The sequence below is a fragment of the Cibotium barometz genome, chromosome 29, assembly GCF_041138505.1.
Source record: "Cibotium barometz isolate CiBa-2024 chromosome 29, ASM4113850v1, whole genome shotgun sequence".
Taxonomy (NCBI): domain Eukaryota; kingdom Viridiplantae; phylum Streptophyta; class Polypodiopsida; order Cyatheales; family Cibotiaceae; genus Cibotium; species Cibotium barometz.
The window spans coordinates 25,764,148-25,783,935 of NC_141074.1; the positions used below are offsets into that span (position 1 = coordinate 25,764,148).

General features: G+C 44.1%; 1 protein-coding gene across 2 annotated transcripts; it reads right to left on the reverse strand.

Moving 5' to 3' along the window:
- Positions 1-372: 372 nt before the first annotated feature.
- Positions 373-17,182, reverse strand: LOC147621982 (uncharacterized). Of its 2 annotated transcripts, none has more exons than XM_086823011.1 (3): positions 16,853-17,182; positions 2,735-3,004; positions 373-2,124 (listed from the first exon to the last, which is right to left on the reverse strand). In XM_086823011.1, the coding sequence occupies exons 1-3, from the start codon at positions 17,087-17,089 to the stop codon at positions 742-744; spliced, it is 1,890 nt and encodes a 629-aa protein (XP_086679137.1). In that variant the 5' UTR covers positions 17,090-17,182; the 3' UTR covers positions 373-741. The 2 variants fall into 2 exon arrangements, with proteins under 2 accessions (XP_086679137.1, XP_086679138.1); XM_086823012.1 differs by having other exon boundaries at positions 16,848-17,143.
- Positions 17,183-19,788: the final 2,606 nt, after the last annotated feature.

Here is a 19,788-nt window from a genome sequence, read left to right on the forward strand (position 1 = left end):
GGTCCCAAATCACCTGCTAGCTACAGCTTTCTAATTGATCATCTGTACCATATACTAAAATCTATACCCACCCTGTTGACTACCATTATGTGGACACACATCAACAAGAGCCTACACCCCAATAGGCCATCGCCTGGAAAAAAGCCACAGGCCCCCAGTTCCAACCAGTAGTGTGTAAGCGTCGCAATTCAAAGACACTAAGATGGACATTGCTGAAGCTTTCTTACCTTTCAGGACACGAGACAGCCATAATCATGAAACATTTTGGTTTGAAATACCTAATCACTTTGGTTTTGAAATACCCCAGGGCCCACCACCCAAAAGAGAAACAACACTCGGCCAACACAGCATATTAGAACAACCTCAACAAGAAAAGGAAAGCTTCAAATCAAAGCCTGTTCAGTAAACATGTAGTCTGTGTACACTCACTCTGAACGATGATAATAAAACTGTTTTTAAGTCTCATTGATGACCTGTACAGCTTAAGCCATATCAAGCAGCATGGCTTCAATTTCAAAGTCTTAGAACTGGTGACCTTCTGAATTATCTGAATTTCAACCATTATTTATAGCCTGTGTCAGAACTTCCTAGGATGTGCTTATTCCTGAATCCCAGCACGATTATTTTTGCAAATGGGTTGACATTCAAGGTAATTTGGAACCCCACTGCAGCTGCACACATATCATGAAGCAAACGAGCCAGATAAAACCAGGGCTTTACTGCCAACATTATATTTACAAGCTATCTAACTTGCCACCCTCTATGAGACTGATTCTCTCCATTCGTTAAAGTATCCAGGACAACATTCATATCCACAAACTGGCCTCTGTCTGTGAGCCTCCTGATCACAGACCCCACTTCATCTCTTGAAAATCCCATTGCAGAAACTTTCTCAATTATCCCATCATGTGACAAATGACTTGGTGGCCCTCCAAGAAGAGATTGGTTGTAGACAGTTTGGGCTACTGGCAGAGCACGTGCATTAGCAATGGGTGAAGTGATTGGCCCACTTGATTGAGACGCATACACTGGTTGAGGGCCTGGAAAATGCATAGGATTTCTGTGATATGGGGAATTACTATGCTGAGCTGACTGCACTGAGTGAGTGGAGGAAAGATGTGGCTGAGAAGAACTCGTGTTTGCAAGACCATAAGGACCAACACCATAACCAACCTGTGTGAAAGGTGCTTGCACAAGTGCACCTTGGGGAAGGGGAGCATGAGTTAGGCTTTCATTTTGCTGGGTGAACTGAAATGAGCCCTGCATGGGAGGCACACCTTGCAACTGCAACTGGGCACTTGGATTTTGTTGCACAGGTGGTGGCTGCACCAATGCCTGGGCTGCTGTAGGCACATTGGGAGGAAAATGTTGTCGTACTTGCAGCTGGGGACTTGAAGCAGGCTGCACTTGCTGTAGTTGGACCATAGTCTGTGCTGGTAATGTTTGTGGTGCAGATACATATTGTGTGCGTGATTCTTGTACTGAAGGCTGGCCCACTGCCTGCTGTGATAGTGGCTGATGCATATGCAAATGTTGTGGCACTACTTGAAACTGTGTCTGCTCTGATTGTGGCATTGCAGTAGGTGTTTGCTTCAATGTCTGTAATTGTATCTGTGGCAATGGTTGCCCTGATCCTTGCAGAGGAAGTGCCTGCAGCCCTGGTGCTTGATGCTGAGTCTGCACATGCTGTGGTGGAGCTTGTAATGCTCGTGACATTGACTGTTGTATCAGCTCCTGGGATTGCAAAGGTTGGTGCAACTCAGACTGAGATTGTAAATGAGGTTGCTGGGCTTGTTGTTGCTGAATCTGTGCTTGAACAGGTATGTATTGTTGTGGCAGTGTATTGACAGCTGGGGACAGAGAGACCTGTTGAAATTTTCCTTCTGTTTCATTCGGTTGCAACAAGGGCACCTGAAGCTGAGTGGAAGACATTGCCTGCACTGTGTTTGGATTCACAGCCTGCAGCAGAGTTTGTGGAGAAACTACAGTCTGCTTTGCAGCAGACACACCAGCACTGGACTTCTCAACAGTAGACTCAGCTTTTGAAACCCGTAGTTTGGCAAGCTCTGCATGCGTCTCAATAATGTCTTGTTTGTCTCTTAATATTTGCACAGCTCGGTGCATCTGCAAGAACCATGACAAGGTAAGCATTGATGTGGTGCACTTTGTGCTCATGTCATTTAGCATTGAAAACGAACATGAAGAATACTCACACGATGCCTGAACAAGTCACAGAAGATAAAAGATACATGATTGTAATTTAGCCTAGGTGGATGTATATATCACGAAAAGATGAATGCATAATATGACTTGATTGACAGTGCTTGAATGTTTCATGAAATAGACTGCTTGCTTATGAAGAGCAATAAGTGCTTAGGAAAGAAAGCAAACGGTGAACCTTGTTGAGAACTTCATGCACCTTGCAGATTTTAAATGAACAAAGCACAAACCAGTTCCAAAATGCTTGAACATGTCATGGAAGACTACAAATGCATTCCGATTGGATTGGGCCTGCTTGAGCTTGCTTCATGGTTTGATGAGGAGAAGCAAATGCCTACAATGAATGTCTGTGATTGGAATGGATCTCCTTAAATATGAAACATATACAAGAAATCCCCATGCACCGAGTTCAAACATACAAGCAGAAAAAGTGTTAAAAGTGATACACCTAACGCCGCCCCACCCCCCCCCCCCCCCACCCCAAAAAAAAGAGAGAAAGCTTAAGGCAAAATACCTCCATGACATGGTTATTCAGTGTTCTCATTCTCGCATCAGCCTCACCATGGTATTCATCCACTGAAGCCTTGAGTGATGCTACAGAATGTTCTAAAACTTGGGTAACTGACTCCAGTTGTGACAGTCGACCACTCATACCCTCCAAAACTCGGAGAATGTTATCAGCGTACTTTTTTATTGTACGTTCAACAGCAGAAACAACCACAAAATTGTAGGAGTCCATGTCAAGTTCGTTCCTTGCAGAAAAAAGCTCTCCTGTCAAATACACCTGAAAGGGATTGAAACAACTCCTGAGTACAACAAGTTGGAGTAAACCAAAGCACAACAAAATAACTCGAGTTAAACTGACACTAGCAACTTCATTAAGATTTTCCCACACAACAAAATGCACTCAAGATCTAAATCATTCATTCAGGTGAAAAATCCCACCTTACAAGGCCCATATTTTCAGAAGTCTATCTATTCAGTCAAACACTGACATATGCACTAAGCCTTCCTTCCACCTCTTGCTCAGCATCCTGCATAAAGGGGAACCTGTCAACTTCAGAGGAGCATATGAAAATAGTTTGTCTTTCCACCCCAATCCTTGCCAAGTACCTTTAGCTTGAACCAGTGATAACTCAACTAACTCTTTCACCATCATAGACCATGTATCACCCTGATCAAGGCATTTGGTAAGAAGCACGGCAACCCTTGCAAGAGTTTGAGTTGGTAAATCCAGAATTCCAATGCCCACTTCCCCTTCTCCTTTGGGTAAAGGTTGGCATGATTAACATGATACTAACTAATCTGATGGCAAGTTTGAGCCTTGAAGTCATAGGGGCAGGAAGGACAAAGACCTCGGGAGCCTTGTAAGCTGAATGAACCAGGTCTCGGGATGGGGGATGCAGAGTGTCCAAAAACTCTATGCTTAGCTTGGGGCTTTGCTGGACCCATAAATTTAACCCTCCTTTAGGTCTACTTGACACCTACTCTGCAAGGAATCTGAATAATAAAGGCTTAAAGAGGCTGAATGATTGTTGGGATTGGACTAACCTCACAGAAAGGGATCTGATAGCTCAAGTGCTTGTGCATGTCCAAATTGGGTGGTTTTTGTCATGTGCACGCTAGGGGCAGGTAGATTGGCGAGCTAGAGCGTAATATGTTGTGGGCGGACTTGTGCTTTTTGGTCCGCTATCGATAGCATGTGCTTTTTGGGCGTTCCTTCCCTATTTATTGGGGGGAGGGGTACCAGTTTGGGCACACACCGACGGATGGAGCACAGGAGTGCAGAGCACGTGGAGCAGGAGCACCATCGCGCAGGAGGACGTCATCCTTGGGGGACAACCCGGGTGGTAGAGGACACTTGATGAGGACGATGGCAAGGCACTCACGAGAGCATGACGCTTTAACTCGTGGCTCGGTGGGGACAGCCAAGATTGTGAGCCTCGCTCATGGCTGTCATAGTTGGGTGGCAAGTATGCCTGCACCCAGATATGTTTCTTCCGCTTTGCCTTCTCAGGTTAGGGTTTGTTGCTTTGTCTTGCTTTTCATGGCTGTTTTGCAGGTTTCCTTCTCGGAGAGATCTCGGGATTTGACAGTGGTATCAGAGCCTCTTTGGGAGGAAGATGCAAGCGGGACACCTTCGGGTGAGTTCTTTCTATGTTTCCTACAGCGTACACGTGTAGGTTTGTTGCAAGATGTGAGAGAGAGAGAGAGAGAGAGAGAGAGCTGGCGGCTGTGCAACCCAGACTGCTCGGACGGTCTTCTGTCCAAGGGTAGGACAATGTTGCGCCTATGGGCAGTGAAAGGACCCAACTCGAGTGCGGGTAGATCTGGGAACAGTGGCGGCAAAGATGGCAGCCAACCTGGGGGGCCCGAGCAGGCCGAGGTGACATACAAAAGCCCAGCTTTGATTACGGGCAGCCTACGGGCAGGGAAGAAGGTTCCGTTAGGTTGACCTGCAGCCAGTGGGTAGCCCAAGAGTGTGGCCAGGGCAGGCAGGTCGAAGAACCCTGTAGGCAAGCTAGGGCAAGGCATGATGGACAACCCAGATGAGCGCAGCCAGATCGGGATTCCCCTCTCTATGGCGCAGGTAGGCAGCCAAGAAAGCAAGCTAAGTTGCTTTCTTAGGCAGCCAATTTTTTTTTGGAAAAAAAAAAAGCCAGTTTTTTTTTTGGGGAAAAAAAAGCACAAGTCCGCCCACAACATATTACACTCTAGCTCGCCAATCTGCTAGAGTGTAATATGTTGTGGGCGGACTTGTGCTTTTTGGTCCGCTATCGATAGCGTGTGCTTTTTCGGGGGTTCCTTTCCTATTTATTGGGGGGAGGGGTACCAATTGGGCACACACCGACGGATGGAGCACAGGAGTGCAGAGCGCGTGGAGCAGGAGCACCATCGCATAGGAGGCCGTCGTCCTTGGGGGACAACCCAGGTGGTAGAGGACACCGGATAAGGACGATGGCAAGGCACTCACGAGAGCATGACGCTTATTGTGAGCCTCACTCACGGCTGTCATGGTTGGGTGGTGAGTATGCCTGCACCCAGATATGTTTCTTCCGCTTTGCCTTCTAGGGTTAGGGTTTGTTGCTTTGTCTTGATTTTCATGGCCGTTTTGCAAGTTTCCTTCTCAGAGAGATCTCGGGATTTGACAGTTTTCCATTGCTGCAGATGATTCATGCTGGATTAACGACTAGGCTTGGTTTAATGGGACTAAACTGGCAAAAGGTAAAACTAGAGACCTGCACATTGAGTTGAGAAAAGGAGAAAGCAATGTGGAATATTGTGATAAGATTTGGAGGGTAAGCTAGAGCTCTGGCTGTTGGAAAAAGAAATCGAAGCTGATGTGGGAGAGCCTGTTCACGTCTTTTTGTGGAGAGTATGTATATGAGCTTTACCCATTGGAGCCGTTCATGAAGTCGGAAAGAACTCGAGTTAAACTGACACTAGCAACTGATACAAAAGAACTTCACTAGTGGATGTTGTCCCAGGTGTAAAACTGCATTGGAAGATGGTAAACATGCATTATGAGATTGTCCAGCCATTAGAGATGCATGGGGAAAATTTGGCAAGTGGGTTGAGCAATGCTAAGGAATTCAAAGTTCATTGGGGGGATTGGATCCTTGGGAAATGGGCTTTCAATGATAAAGCTGCAGAAATACTGTTCAATATTATCAAAGCTTGTTGTTTGTGGGAGATCTGGATCACTAGGAATGTTGTATTCCAGAATGGATCTCTTGTTGGACTTGATGTGACAGATGTAATGCGTAAATGTGTGTGTATGTGCTGGTCTATGACTTGTGTGAATAAGCTAGAGTGAAATGTGATAAGTAGTGGGTCAGTCTGAAGTAGTTTTGGATGTAAAAGGCATAGTTGTGTACTCAGCTTTCAGTTAATATATATACTTAATTATTGATCCCCAAAAAAAAAAAACCATCAACACCTCATGCAGTCCACCCTTCCACCATCTCAAACGACAGTAGCAACAGAGGTCTCCAAAGCTCCACGGCTCCCTCTTGTTTTCTATCTCTAGCTTCTACCGAAACTGCTTCACGATGTCCTTATATATGCCCCAAACTGTCGGCTCCCACGAGAACAAAGGCATACTGAAACACGTGCCCCTACTGTTCTTCATGGGCCTGATTTGTGTAGCTGCCTACCATGCAAAAGCTTCCAATCACCTTCCACCATTTACTTCATGCAATAGGCTTCGTAAGGTTTACACCCACGAGCTACTCCAGCTTTTGATATAAAAAAAACCTTAAATGCTTTGGTCCCCCCCATAAGAGGTGTTCACACTCACCATTACGTCCACTCTTTGGCTAGCCCATAGGAGATGCCTTGGCTACATCTTGATGCTCGTCCACAACGGGAGTGGCTCCATCCCTGCATCACACAAGCCCATAAACCTTACATGCCATGCCTTATTGCCATCCAAGTTGAGCACGTTGACCACACACCGGTGCCTTCTTCTTGAACGGAAAAAAACCTATCAACGTAAAAGAATCCCCAAATGTGTGAACAACCACTCACAAATGCCCAAGGCATGTAAACAACTCCAATGACCCCGCATGTAGCGTATGAATACCCCAAAGCATAACATGTGAATAGCCCAAAATAATGCACCCCTCACACCACATGTAAACAAGCCTAGACACTCAACCGCCAAAACACTCTACCAAATCATCCCTATGTAAACAACCCCATGGTGTGGAAATGGTTAATGAAATTTAGATTGGACAAAAGGAATGAAGAATTAGGGTAGAGAGTAGGAAATGGTGTGAAGAATGGACAAAGCAAACCCTAAGTTTTAATTAAGTGAGCCCTCTCTCTCTTTTTTTGGTTAGCTCAAATTCTTCCAACTTCTTCTCCTTCATGATTCACGATGGCACCTGCAGCTCTTGCCTAGCTCAACTTGAGCGATGATGGCCTCCACCTTCTCACAGTGGCTCCCCTATAAAATCAACTAAGAGCTCGATGATGCTTTTGATTATGGCATTTTTTGGCATCTTAGCTCGTAAAACGATTCCTACAACTCTGTCGCATGTGGGTCTATCATTGTCTCTTTAATTTTTGGCTTTTTTTTGGGTACTGCGCTGCATTCCTATTGTTGGGCACCTACGCCTAAGGCCATGGCTATGGCAAGCTCAAAAAGAAAGCTACACCTGTCTCAGCAAGAGCAACACTGCTACTACACAGGCTACCATTGCACTGCATCATGCTCTTAAAGGAGTTTGCCTTGCGCCGAGTCTCCCTAGCTGAAAGGTAATGAAGCCAAGCCAAGCGCAGACCACAGAAAAGAGGGTTGCTGCAGTCATCGGCTGAGTCACTAAAAGGCAACGAAGCCATGCCCTGTGATGGTTGAAATCATAGTGAGCGAGTACTTTAGGTATGGTGCAGTATGGTGCGGTATGGTACGTGTCCGGTACGAGTACGTAAAGTACGCATCAAGATAAGCACTTTAAGCACGTTCATGTTTTTTATTATTGTTGTTGTTGTTGTTGTTGTTGTTGTTGTTGTTATATGTATGTATATATAAAATAAGGAATATCTAGCATCCATACAAAAATAGAATGAAAGACAATGGTAATACTGAAATGAAAATCAATCTATTAACTACTAAGCAATGACCACTGACTAAAATAATTAAAAAACGGGCCAAATACGTGTTGTACATTGAACCTCATATTTGGTTTGAGGACCTTATCCGTACGTCGTACAGTACGTATGGAGTGGTACGGAAAGTACTGAAGGTACACATAGGATGAGTACAGGTACGGAATGCAACTATGGTTGAAATGATCAACGAGCTGGCTGTGATGCGCCTGACCAGCTAGCAGCTTGCCTGTAGTGGACGCACTCGCACCTAGAGCTGCTCCACGCTGCTACACCAAATGTCGAGGGTCAAAACTCAAATTAATACCTTCAAACATCAAACCATATCCAGCAGGTTGCTGACTCTAAAGTAAGCAATTTGCATGCTCATGGGAAGGCTGTTATGCCACACTTGAAGTCCTACTGGTTCGTCCATGTCCAGCAACCCCTCCCAACGACCAGATTCTTGTAGACTGTAGTACGCAGGCCAGTCCACAAAGAATGCACGTGAAGTAGTAAAGCACTTTGGTAGAGCTCCATGAAGCAGTATCTCATTGGTATAAAGCAAATCGAAATCAGTCTCTTCTCCCTCAACAAGTAGACACCATGGCTAATTATGTTCACTCTCTTGTGGTGAATGCCCAGCGTTGTCCATGCGCTCTCCTCTACGTGTTCTCTCTTGTGCCAAGGTGAATGAACTTCGACTTGCCAGAGCAAAGCTGAGCCTTACATTGAGGCCTTACACTACAATCTTATGCTGCAGTCGCCCCCCGTAGTCGGGGTTCATGTGAATAGGAAGCTCCATGCTGAAGCTTGTGAGGGACGAGTGAGAAAATAGATGCTCCAGATCAATCCCTTTAAGCTTGTCTCACTCCAAATGCCAAGTCCCTTGCAACCACTTGATGAGCATGGGTTTGGTGGTAGAGTGCCCAAATGTTTGAGATGCTGGTCACAATCTGTCGATCATGGGTGGATCCCCTTGCCCTTGCTTTTCCTTTTTGCTTTGTTCAGATTGCTGTTCGTCTGCAATGTCTACTGCTCCAATGAATTGGGATTAGGATCAATGCTTCAAAGCTTGCTCCTTGCTAAACCATGTTGTTCCAAGGAGCCAAAATTGCTGAATTGAAGAAAGCACATTGGTGCACCACACTATAAATGTAAGCTTTTGTCTTCAAAATTGTTATTAACAATTGTATGTAGATAGAAACCCTGAGCACTAGCTGTGCACTGATTGGGTTCAAATCCCAACACGGTTGTAATTTTGCAACAACTGCAACTGTTAGGTTTTAGCTTTCTGCAAGTGTATGCGTCTCTGATCAGTGTTTCTTGACAAGAGATCAAACTTCATCTAAATTGATCATTGATCACATTGATTAGCATAGATCATTGCTATACTCTTTCTTGGTCAAGGAATTGTCATGATCACTGCAAACCACTAAGTGTGCAATAATCTTGCATTTCTTCCAACAAGATTCAATAATCTTGCTTACTTGCATCAGATTAAGCAAGATCACACAATTGTGTTTATCTTGTGTCAAACTTTGTAATATTTCTTAATCCCTTGCAATATTAACAATTTTCTCTTTAAAAAATGTAACTCTTGCAAAGAAATGATCAAGATTAGGAAAGTTTTAATCAAGAATCACTCACCGTCATGATTTCTGTACTGTCTTTGCATTTCTTATACATCTGCACCAAGAAACTTATAAACAGTACTCTACACAGCAACTTTGCATAGATCTGCTACACAACTGTAAACTCTACCACTCTGCACAACATAATCTGCATAGAACTGCACTCTACACTATAATCTGCTCAAATATACAACAAAACTATAATCTGTATTGAAATCTGTATAGAATCTTCGATCTGCAACAATTCTTGATGAGGACTACACCAAAATCTACACAACGACCTTCAATATCTGAAAGAAAGTGAAGCAAATATAAAACAAAGATGTAGTCTCAGGTACAAGACCTGTAAATGCTGAAAACTGATGTTTATTGCTCAAATATGAGCACGAGGGAAGCCCGCAGGTGCTGTACAAGGATGAGAAGCAGTAGCAGCTGCTAATGACCTCAACTGAGTGCTAAAAAATGAGATAGACTGAGGGAATGGGATCCAACCCTTATATACTTCCTCAGTATGCTAGTCGGCCAGCTGTAGCAGGTCGACAGCATGGCAGTAGCAATAAATGCTACATAAAATGCCAAAAAAACCCAAAAAAATGGTAGAAAAATATTGAATAATCTCTGCTAAGATATGCTAATGCAGGGCCTCATAAATGGCCAATACAACCATGAAAAAAATGATGTAGACCCTCTGGAGATGATATAATCCAACACCTCTTCAGCGCCAGAGAGACACTCCAATACCAGCACGTTGACGTAACACCTCCATAGTAGCTCTCGGAAGTGGTTTGGTGAAGAGATCAGCCACATTGTCCTTGGTAGAACAGTAGGCCAGTCGAAGAAGGCCCAACTCGATCCAGTCGTGTACAAAATGATAATGCACTTCAATATGCCTAGATCGTCCCCATATCACAAGATTCTGTGCTAAAGCAATAGCACTCTGAGAATCCGAGAAAATTGTAACTGGGGAAGTGTCGGCACAACACAAATGCTCCAGAATCTGATGAATCCAAAGTGCCTCAGTAGAGGAGAGAAGATAGGATTTATACTCAGCCTCAGTGGGAGAAGCAGAAACGGTCCTCTGCTTTTGAGACTTCCAAGAAACCAATCCAGTACCAAGCATAAAGCAATATCCAGATGTAGACCTCCGAGTATCAATACAGCCTGCCCAATCAAAATTTGTGAAGCCAACCAAATCAGCACCAAAAGAGTAGGTGATGCCATAATCTGAAGTACCTCGAAGATAACGAAGAACTCTCAAAGCTACCTGCCAATGAGACCTTCAAGTGGCTAATGAGAACTAGGTGAGGACACTCATAGCGTAGGAGACGTCTGGACGGGTGTTGGCAAGGTAAAGCAATGAGCCAACAATCTGCCGATACTCTGTGGAAACCACCAAGGGTGTATCATCCTCCTTGGATAACTTGGCATTGGGATCCATGGGACAAGAGAGAGGAGTACAATCTGACAACCCATAAAGTGTGAGCAGCTTCCTCACATACTTCTGCTGAGAAATGAGGATACAATCATCTTTCTGCCAAACCTCCAGCCCAAGAAAATAATGTAGAAGGCCAAGATCAGTCATCTCAAATGTCTCGGAAAGCTTGGTGTGACCAACCCAGTATCTGAGCTGGCCAGCATACCTCACCTATAAATAGGTGATGCTGGCCTCTCATTTTTCATTCAGTCTTGTACATATTTGCTCCCTCACTTATGACACTTCTAGTGTCTCTTACTTGGGACTGCTCCATCTCTCTTTCTCTCTATTCAGCACACTCTAGTGCTCCTTTGCTTCCGCTCTGTGCACTCTTTCATGGTATCATCCCTCCCGGTTTAGCAACCTCTCTGCTGCCCCAGATTCAGCGCTATTTTCAGCACCTCCTCCTCTGCATTTTTCTCAGATTTGCAGCCCTTTGCTGATGCATTTTCTGGACAGCACCTGCTGGTCACTTCTCCTACAGATTGGCTTCACCGATTGCAGCCATCAGGTATTATTTGATCAGCGTTTTTCTTTCCGCGTGGAGTTTGGACATAGGCGGCCTGTTTTTTTCAGGACAGCAGCCCTTCTTGTGCTGCGTTTTCCTCTCCAGTGGTCTTTCCCCTTTGCAGAGGGGGTCTCTGATGTTTCGGGCTTTGGTGGCACTCTTGGTACCTGTGGAGGACACTTCTTCTTCTTCTGAGTTTGTGCATATTTCTTGACATTGAGCCCAAGCTTTTGTGATGGCTGCACCGACTTCTCTTCATATGTTCTCTTGAGTCTGCAAAGTTGGATGGTTCCAACTACACCCTATGGAAGGTGAAGGTGAAATCGGCCTTGCGTGGCATGGATCTTTGGGATTGGCTTGTTACACCGGCCAATGCCACCCCTCCCACCCTTGCTTCCGGTGGTGTGACTCAGGCACAGATTTATATTTGGTAGTCGAATGATCGACGCGTTTTCTCCTTTCTGATGTTGAACTGTCAAGATTCTGTTCTCTCTCATGTGCGTTTAGCAGATGCTGCACATGAAGTTTGGAAGGCTTTTGCAGATCTCTATGAGAATAAGTCTCCGGGTCGGATTTTGGCATTGGAAAAGCAACTTATGAACTTATCACTTTCTGCCTTTCCATCTTCATCTGCTTTCATCTCCAAGATGAAAGATCTCCGGGACGAGCTTGCTGTTTGTGGCAAGGACATCTCTAAAGAGGACATGGCTATTCAGCTTCTCTCCAAGCTTCCAGAGATGTTTGATGCATACTTCCAATCTCTTGTTTCTTCTCCTCGTCTTGTTCCACTTACTTGGGAGGAAGTTCTCCCCTCCGTTATGCAGATTGAGTCACGCTTTGAGAAGCGGACTGGCACCTCTGGTGGCCCTGATGGAGCTTTGGCAGCACGAGATAAAGGGAAGAATCAACAAAAGAAAGGGAAAGGGAATTCTGACAAGAACTCCAAGGATTCCGACAAGGATAAAGACAACAACAAATCATCAAAGAATAAGGACATTGAATGTCATTATTGTGGCAAGAACGGTCACAAGTCACCCCAATGTCACAAGAAGAAGCATGATGAAGTAGCAAAGAACTCTCTCTACGGCGGTGTCTCAACCCAAGAATGTCAAATCCCCACCGGATCTCCTCCTGGAACGCTCCTAGTACAAGACTCGAAACCTGCAAACAAACAAACAACAAGGGAGTGCAGGCCTGACTCACCTCCCAACCATGACAGCCGTGGGCAAGCCCACAGTCTTGGCTGTCCCCACCGAGCCACGAGCTGAGCTAACTAGAATGACGTACCGACCAATCTCCACCTCGCGACGTCCCATACCGCCACGAAGCTACCCTCGCAGGCCTCGAGATTACTGCCAGCCTCAGCTGCGTAAAGCAGGTGCACGTCTGCACTAGATCCAAGCTCCAGACCATAGAGTTCTCACAAATCACGTGGGACTCTATATGACTAATGACTAATCTTGGCCACCCTTTTATAGGCTTTTGACCGGTCATCAAGCGTCCACACTTGGGCGCTCGCCCGTCCATACTTGGGTGCCCGTCCGTTAGTCTATCCCTAACTCAGCTCGCCAATCAACCTGCCTAGCTCCAAGCTTCCCCAACCTCGAAGCTAGTCTTGTGTGCGTGTAGCACACGGTAGATACATACTGTGCACATGACATACTCCCCTTCCTCTAAGAGCTCACTCCTGAGGTCACTAAAAAACCAGGGTAATCTCTCTTAAGAGCAGTCAATGTCTCCCATGTGGCGTTCTCCTCAACACGATCCTTCCACTTGATCTTGTATTCCGTGATAAGCGTACTACGCAATCTTCTTTCACGAAATCCAAGAATCTTTTCAGGTTCGTGCAGAACAAATGTCATGTCCTCGACATCTATAATTTCTTGAGGAGTAACTAACCCGTCTGTTCCACCCAGTACTTCCTTAAGTCTACTGACATGAAATATAGGATGAACTTTCACATGAGAAGGCAAATCCAATTCATATGCAACTGAACCAAGCCTTCGTGTAATACAAAATGGTCCACAATAACTAGGGGATAATTTCGGAGATCGAGCTGTCCGTAAAGTCTCGGAATCTTTCGAAACTCGCAAATACACCATCATTCCTTCAGAGAAGTCTCTGGGTGAACGATGTCTATTAGAATAAAATCTGTCTCGGTCTTGAGCGCTTCTAATAGATTCTTTCGCAACTTGTAACATTTCTTGCATATCTTGCAAAAAATTACGTGCTGCATCATGCTGAAGTCCTGAGAATCCTACTGTAACAGGTGATCTATGTTGAAAACCATACATAAGCATGAAAGCACTAAAACCTGTACTCGTATGCTTAGTACTGTTATATGCAAATTCTAACATAGGAAGATAATCCTCCCATGAACTCTGTCTTTTGGAAACATATACTCGAAGCATTTCTTCCAAAATCTGATTCACTCTTTCAGTCTGCCCATCAGATTGAGAATGATCTAAGGAACTCAAATTCAAAGTTGTTTCCAACTTCTCAAAAACAAGTTTTCAAAAATCACTCGTAAACTTAGAGTCCCTATCACTGACTATGTCCTACGATAACCCGTACAGTCTAAACAAATGCTCAATAAACTGCCATGCTAATTGCGTAGCTGTAATAATCTTCCAGGTCGGTAAAAATCTAGCCATTTTTGTCAAGCGATCTACCACAACCCAAATAGAATCGTGGCCTTGATGTGTTCTTGGCAATCCGGTAATAAAATCCATGAAAATACTTTCCCATTTATTACCTAGGATTTGCAAAGGATGGAACAACCCAGCCTGTCTAAAGCGTTCAGCTTTATTTGCCTGACAAATTTGACACTTGAGAACATAATCCTCTACATACCCTTTCATCTTTGGCCAATAAAAAGTGTGTTTCACTAACGATAGGGTCTTACATACCCCAAGGTGTCCAGCAGAAGAGGCGTCATGACACTCCTTAAGAATCTTGGACCTAATGTCCGGGATCTGTGGTACATAAATTTTGTCATTACGGAATAGTAAACCATTCCAAATCATCCACTGGTCTCCTGCAGCCTAAATGGTAGACTGCTCAGTCATGGAGTCTTGGTCAATCAATGAGCTCCCCTCTTGGATCTTCTGCCAAAATGGACGAAAATAACTATCAGTCATGCAAAGCTCTTTGAATGACTGAAATAAGTCAGTAGAAATCTCGGTGAACGACAAAGTATTCACCTCTCTAATTCGACCAAAGCGCATCTGCAACACTATTCATGGACCCTTTTTTATAACGAATCTCAAAATCAAAATCTTGCATTAACTCAGCCCAACGAGCTTTCCTTCTTCTCAAATCATCCACATCACACACTTTCTTGATTGACTGATGATCAGTCAATACCACAAACTTGGAGCCATATAAATAATGTCTCCGAACCTTGAGAGCATGAATCACAGCATAAAGCTCTTTCTCAAGGATTAGCCATTGAGATTGAGTGTCATCTAGCTTTTTACTTTCAAACTGAGACATAATCTACTCTTACAATTCTTACACTCAGGTGTAAGGGGTGATTCCTTAATCCATAAACAAGTGATTGTGTTTATAACCAATGGAATAAGCCATCACAATGATTCCTCCCATCCAGATAATGACCTTACTGCAATCTAGTATCAAAAAGTGGGAACCACAAGCTCACTTATAGATCTTCTAAGTGTTAGCAGCCATCTCCTGCCTAGATTTATACACCAGGGCCTTTGTTGTGGGTGTGCCCGCCCTTACGAGGTGTTTTATCATCTTTCCCCACTCTCCATATTTTTCCCCTATTTTTTCCCATTTTTTCTGTGGCATGGGAGGCAGTCTAGTAGTGGCAGGAGGACCCTGAGCCTGGCCAACTGCATCTGTGACATGGCCGACTGCAGTGCATGAGTCGTGGGACTCTACTGGTGCTGGCCAACTCATTCAGATGCTGGCCGACTGTGATTATCCAGTCGTGGAGGTTCCTGTGTCCAGTCGGCTGCCCTACAGCAGGCCGACTGCTGATGTGGGGGCATATATATAGGCCCCCAGCCCCATACCACTATTTGTATCATATTCGGGATCTTCTTGTGTATATCAGAGCAGAGTTACACGCCTACATCTCTCTCTCTCTTGTGCTGTTTTTCTGCCTACGTTTTTGCTCTTGTGTTCCCAGATCTGGTCATCATCTCCGCTGCGTATTCTGACACTAAGGCCCAAAAGGCCTACGCTACAAACACAAAGCGCCTACCCAAGTCCTACTCTGTCCAAGTCATAGTTACCAAGCGTTTCCTAAAACACATTTCCAAAACATTCCTACAAATCCTTAATGTTTTTCCTAAACGGGATGGCCAAGGGGGGGAGGGGGGGAGATCAGCTCCAAATAGACCTTTCTATGCATTCTTTAATGTGTGAGTGCAGTACAAAACTTATGAGGTTTACAAGAAACATCATTTAAACTTAAACCATGAATAGACTCCAAGTTGTGCCTGGCTAGAGGCCAGGTTTCCTGAGCGTTACCTAGAGAGGGAGGGGAGGGGGGACAGGTTTTAGCTCCAAATAAAAAACCTGCATATGCATTCTTTAATGCTGGAGTGTAGTACAAAACATATAAGGTTTAAAAACAGGCATCGTTTAAAACAATGAATAGACTCCAAATGATGTCTAGAATTTTCAAAAGCTCGATGAATAGACTCCAACGTTTAAAAAAAACAATTAAAAGAATGTTTCAAACATAGGAAACATTTCATTTCCTACAAAACTTAGGAGACGCGTTTCATTGCTGATATGGTCCAGGTACCAGTGGGTGGAGCACAACTCCGAGCCATTGTATCAGGACTCTTTCTACAGTAGAAAACACCCAAGATCTTGACACCTAAGCTAGGTCTGACCACCCTGATGTGTTATGCATCAGCTTGATCTCCGCTCAGCTTGGATGTATAGGGATGTCTCCTGACCTTCATTAACTACCACAATGCTTGATCCCAAATGTCACCGTCATAGCCATATCACAGCCATGGGGATGAGGGGATTACCAGCCCCCTAATGACTACGGCTCCCCCAAGAATATTCAAGATGGCAGCGTGCTCCTTGACAGGATGAAGGGACCCTCGCCTTTTCTCAAAGATCCCATTGTTAAGAATTGCTTCCTTGAGTCTTCCATCATGCCAACTTAAGATTCATGATCTCTACAGTTGAATACAACTAAATTCCAGCTGGTTGGTAATTAAGGGGGATTCCACAAATTACAAAACTCTCTATTTTCCTCCATAACACGTGAAAGCAAAATAAAACACAAAATATCGTGTGTCACCTTCTCTTGACGCGCATTTCTGTCCTCACACAAATGGCATCTTTAAACCCTTAAAAATTATTATTTCACGCCCCACAAAATTCACAAACAGAGCATGACAAATTTAGAAAAACCCTAGCAGCGGACCTCACCGGAGACCCGGAAGAGCGATGGCGTCTGCTACTGCTTGTGGATCCCTGCTCCAGGGTGTTGGCTCTTCTCTGCTGCTGCGTATTGGGCTGGAAGTCGTAGGCTGGGAGGACATCATCTGCCGAGAAATCGAAGCCCTGCTTGTTGTCGCCCGCGGCTCTGCGCGCATTCGGGTAGGCAGTGACGGGAGCGCCGCTGGAGCTTGACAGATGGAAGAAGGGCTCTAGATCATCATCCATAGCTACCTTGCTGATTGCTCAACACAAAATAGCACCATTTATGTACATTGCTACCACAAAGTTAGTTTTGACCCGGAAAAACCTAAAAATATCGTATTGGTGAAGGACTTTTCCCACGCCCATGGCCTTTATTGGCTGGTGTTAAATTAGATAAAACTAATATTCAACCCACTTGTTGGTGTGGTATGTAAAAGACATTAAAAAGCGAAACACAGGAATGGAAGCAGGAATACAAAGGGTCAATCGAAAGGATTTTAGGATTTCTCTTTTCTGTCTTCTCCTTGTGCCTTGGTTGTTCATGGTTAATATATGTAATAGACAGATAGATAGATAGATAGATAGGGTGAGTTATTTTTTAGTTCTTTTCCAAGCTAGTAGCCCGTCCTTGATGCTCCTTGACTACCATTATGAGCCTTGGCTCACCTCTCGGACATACTCTACTATACACACACATATATTTGGAAACCTTGATTTTCTCCTTAGGGAAACGTTTTTTTCTGTTCGCGGGACCACCCTCATCTTTAAAATATATATATATAACAAATAATTTTTTTTAATGGCCGACGGCCTTTGGCTCACCACCTCACCTTCCGTCACCTCCATGGCCCCCCCTCCCTCACTATGGCCGTGTGGAGGCAGGGCCTTGTGTGGCAGTTGATGCACGCTCAACCTCCATCACCTTCTCTCCCCATCATCATGAGACCCGCCACCACAGCTCTCTTCGTCCCATCATCTTCCTCTCGAAGGCAACCTCTCCATGGCATCTCCTTGCTATCGTCTCCTCATCACCTCCACGTAGGCCGCATGGCCTTCTTCACCTCCCCCCGCCTCGTCAACCAATTGAGCCTCCTGCGTTTCCTCTTCACCCCACTCCTTCGCAAACAACACCCCCCAACTTCTCAACTATCACCCCAGCTTCTGGGTGATCATGAAGAAGGGCAGCACAAGCTCCTTCTCGGCGCAGCCCTACCTCTTCAACCTGCTCTCGGCTCTCTTTTAGACCTACTATGGCATCTTGAGGCACAGGGGAATATTCGTGGTCACCATCAGCGCCACCAGCTCCGTCTTCCAAGCCTTCTACCTCTCCATCCAGCTCTGGCTCACCACCGCTATCCAAAGGGTGCGTTCTAAAATAATCATCAATTATCCACTAAGTCCTTCCGCTCAATGTTGCTAGCTAAAGCTAGGGCATCAACTTTCAAAACACTAACTACTTCATGGGAATATAGAGTGGTATATGTGTTGCTTGCATGCTCCCCAGCAAAACAAGAATATAAAGCGTCAATCGAAGGATTCATTTTCTCTCCTCTCCTTGTGCCTTGGTTGTCCTTGGTTAATATATATAGGAGAAGAGAGAAGAGAGAAATCTAGGATTTCTCTCCTCTCCTTATGCCTTGGTTGTCCATGGTTGATATATAGTATAAATGAGCACAGAAAACTATTAAGCTAGAATTGAAATATTATACAAAATGGAACAATTTGTGGCAAAATTGGTATTATATTAAACCTGTAATGTACAAAGTAGATTACAAATTTGAATCCAACAAATATATCTCTTCATTAAAAAACGTTCCTCAAATGGTTACAAAATTCTTCTTTTATAGGTCTACAAGACTCGGAGCTCTCCAAGGTATACATTAGGAATTAGGCAACAATTATACAAAGCTTAGTTACAATTTCAATAGTGAAGATTTGTTACATGGCTTGTTGTCGAGTTTCTAATTTCTCAAGCCCCATAATGCCACTTATGCACGTACTACTTACTAGCAATGTAAGTAAGTTTCTAGCCATATGTCTGATTCTTGTTCATTGTGCCTTACCATGCAACAAATAATTTCTATATTTATGTTTGGTGAGTCCATTTCACGAGTCCTCTTTTTTTCAAGTACATCTTCATTGGAGTAGGAATTCTACAGGCCTAGACCTCCAATCATATCATAATGTTGTACTATGCCAAGGTTTGTTGGTAAAATATTTCCAGCATAGCCATTTTATGCTCAATAATGTCAAGACAAACAATTACAATTTTCGTGTTTGGGTTTATAATTACCCATAACTATATTCTTGTCTACTCCCACCCAAGAATTCTAGAAGTTACTCTCCATCTCTAGCTTCTCACCCGATCCATCAAATCCAATATATTCCTCGACATTAATTGGTTTTGGTTTGAGTGGATAAATTGTCGTAGAACTATTCTGCAGAGCTTTGCTTAGTACCTATAACTTCATGCATGATGCTCATCCTTTTACGAGATATTACTAAATATTGGTACTTTGATACTTCATTTATAGTACTACAAGTGTCCATTTTAGAAATGCCTCTAGTTCCTATTGGTTTTTCCACAACTCCTTAAAAAAAAGGGGTTCAAAGGCATCATATCCTTCGGTAAGGATTCTTTTTAATACTGTCATAATGCTAGCAAAATGTATTGGTGTAGCATGGGCCACCATAACTCTACCTACAAGATGCTTCAAGCTAGTATCTCACTCCCCCATGTTTGATCAAACCTCTTTCTTAAGACTCCATCTGCTCTCAAATTTATACATGGATCCTGTGAAATAGCTATTATTGCAAACCTAAGACAATCATTAAACCTTGTTAAGGGAGTGCAAAACTATGTTAAGAGGGTAACACTACAAATGGTGGAAAAGAATGACATGAACAAGTAATTCTAAAATTGCAAAGGGGAGGCAAAGTGT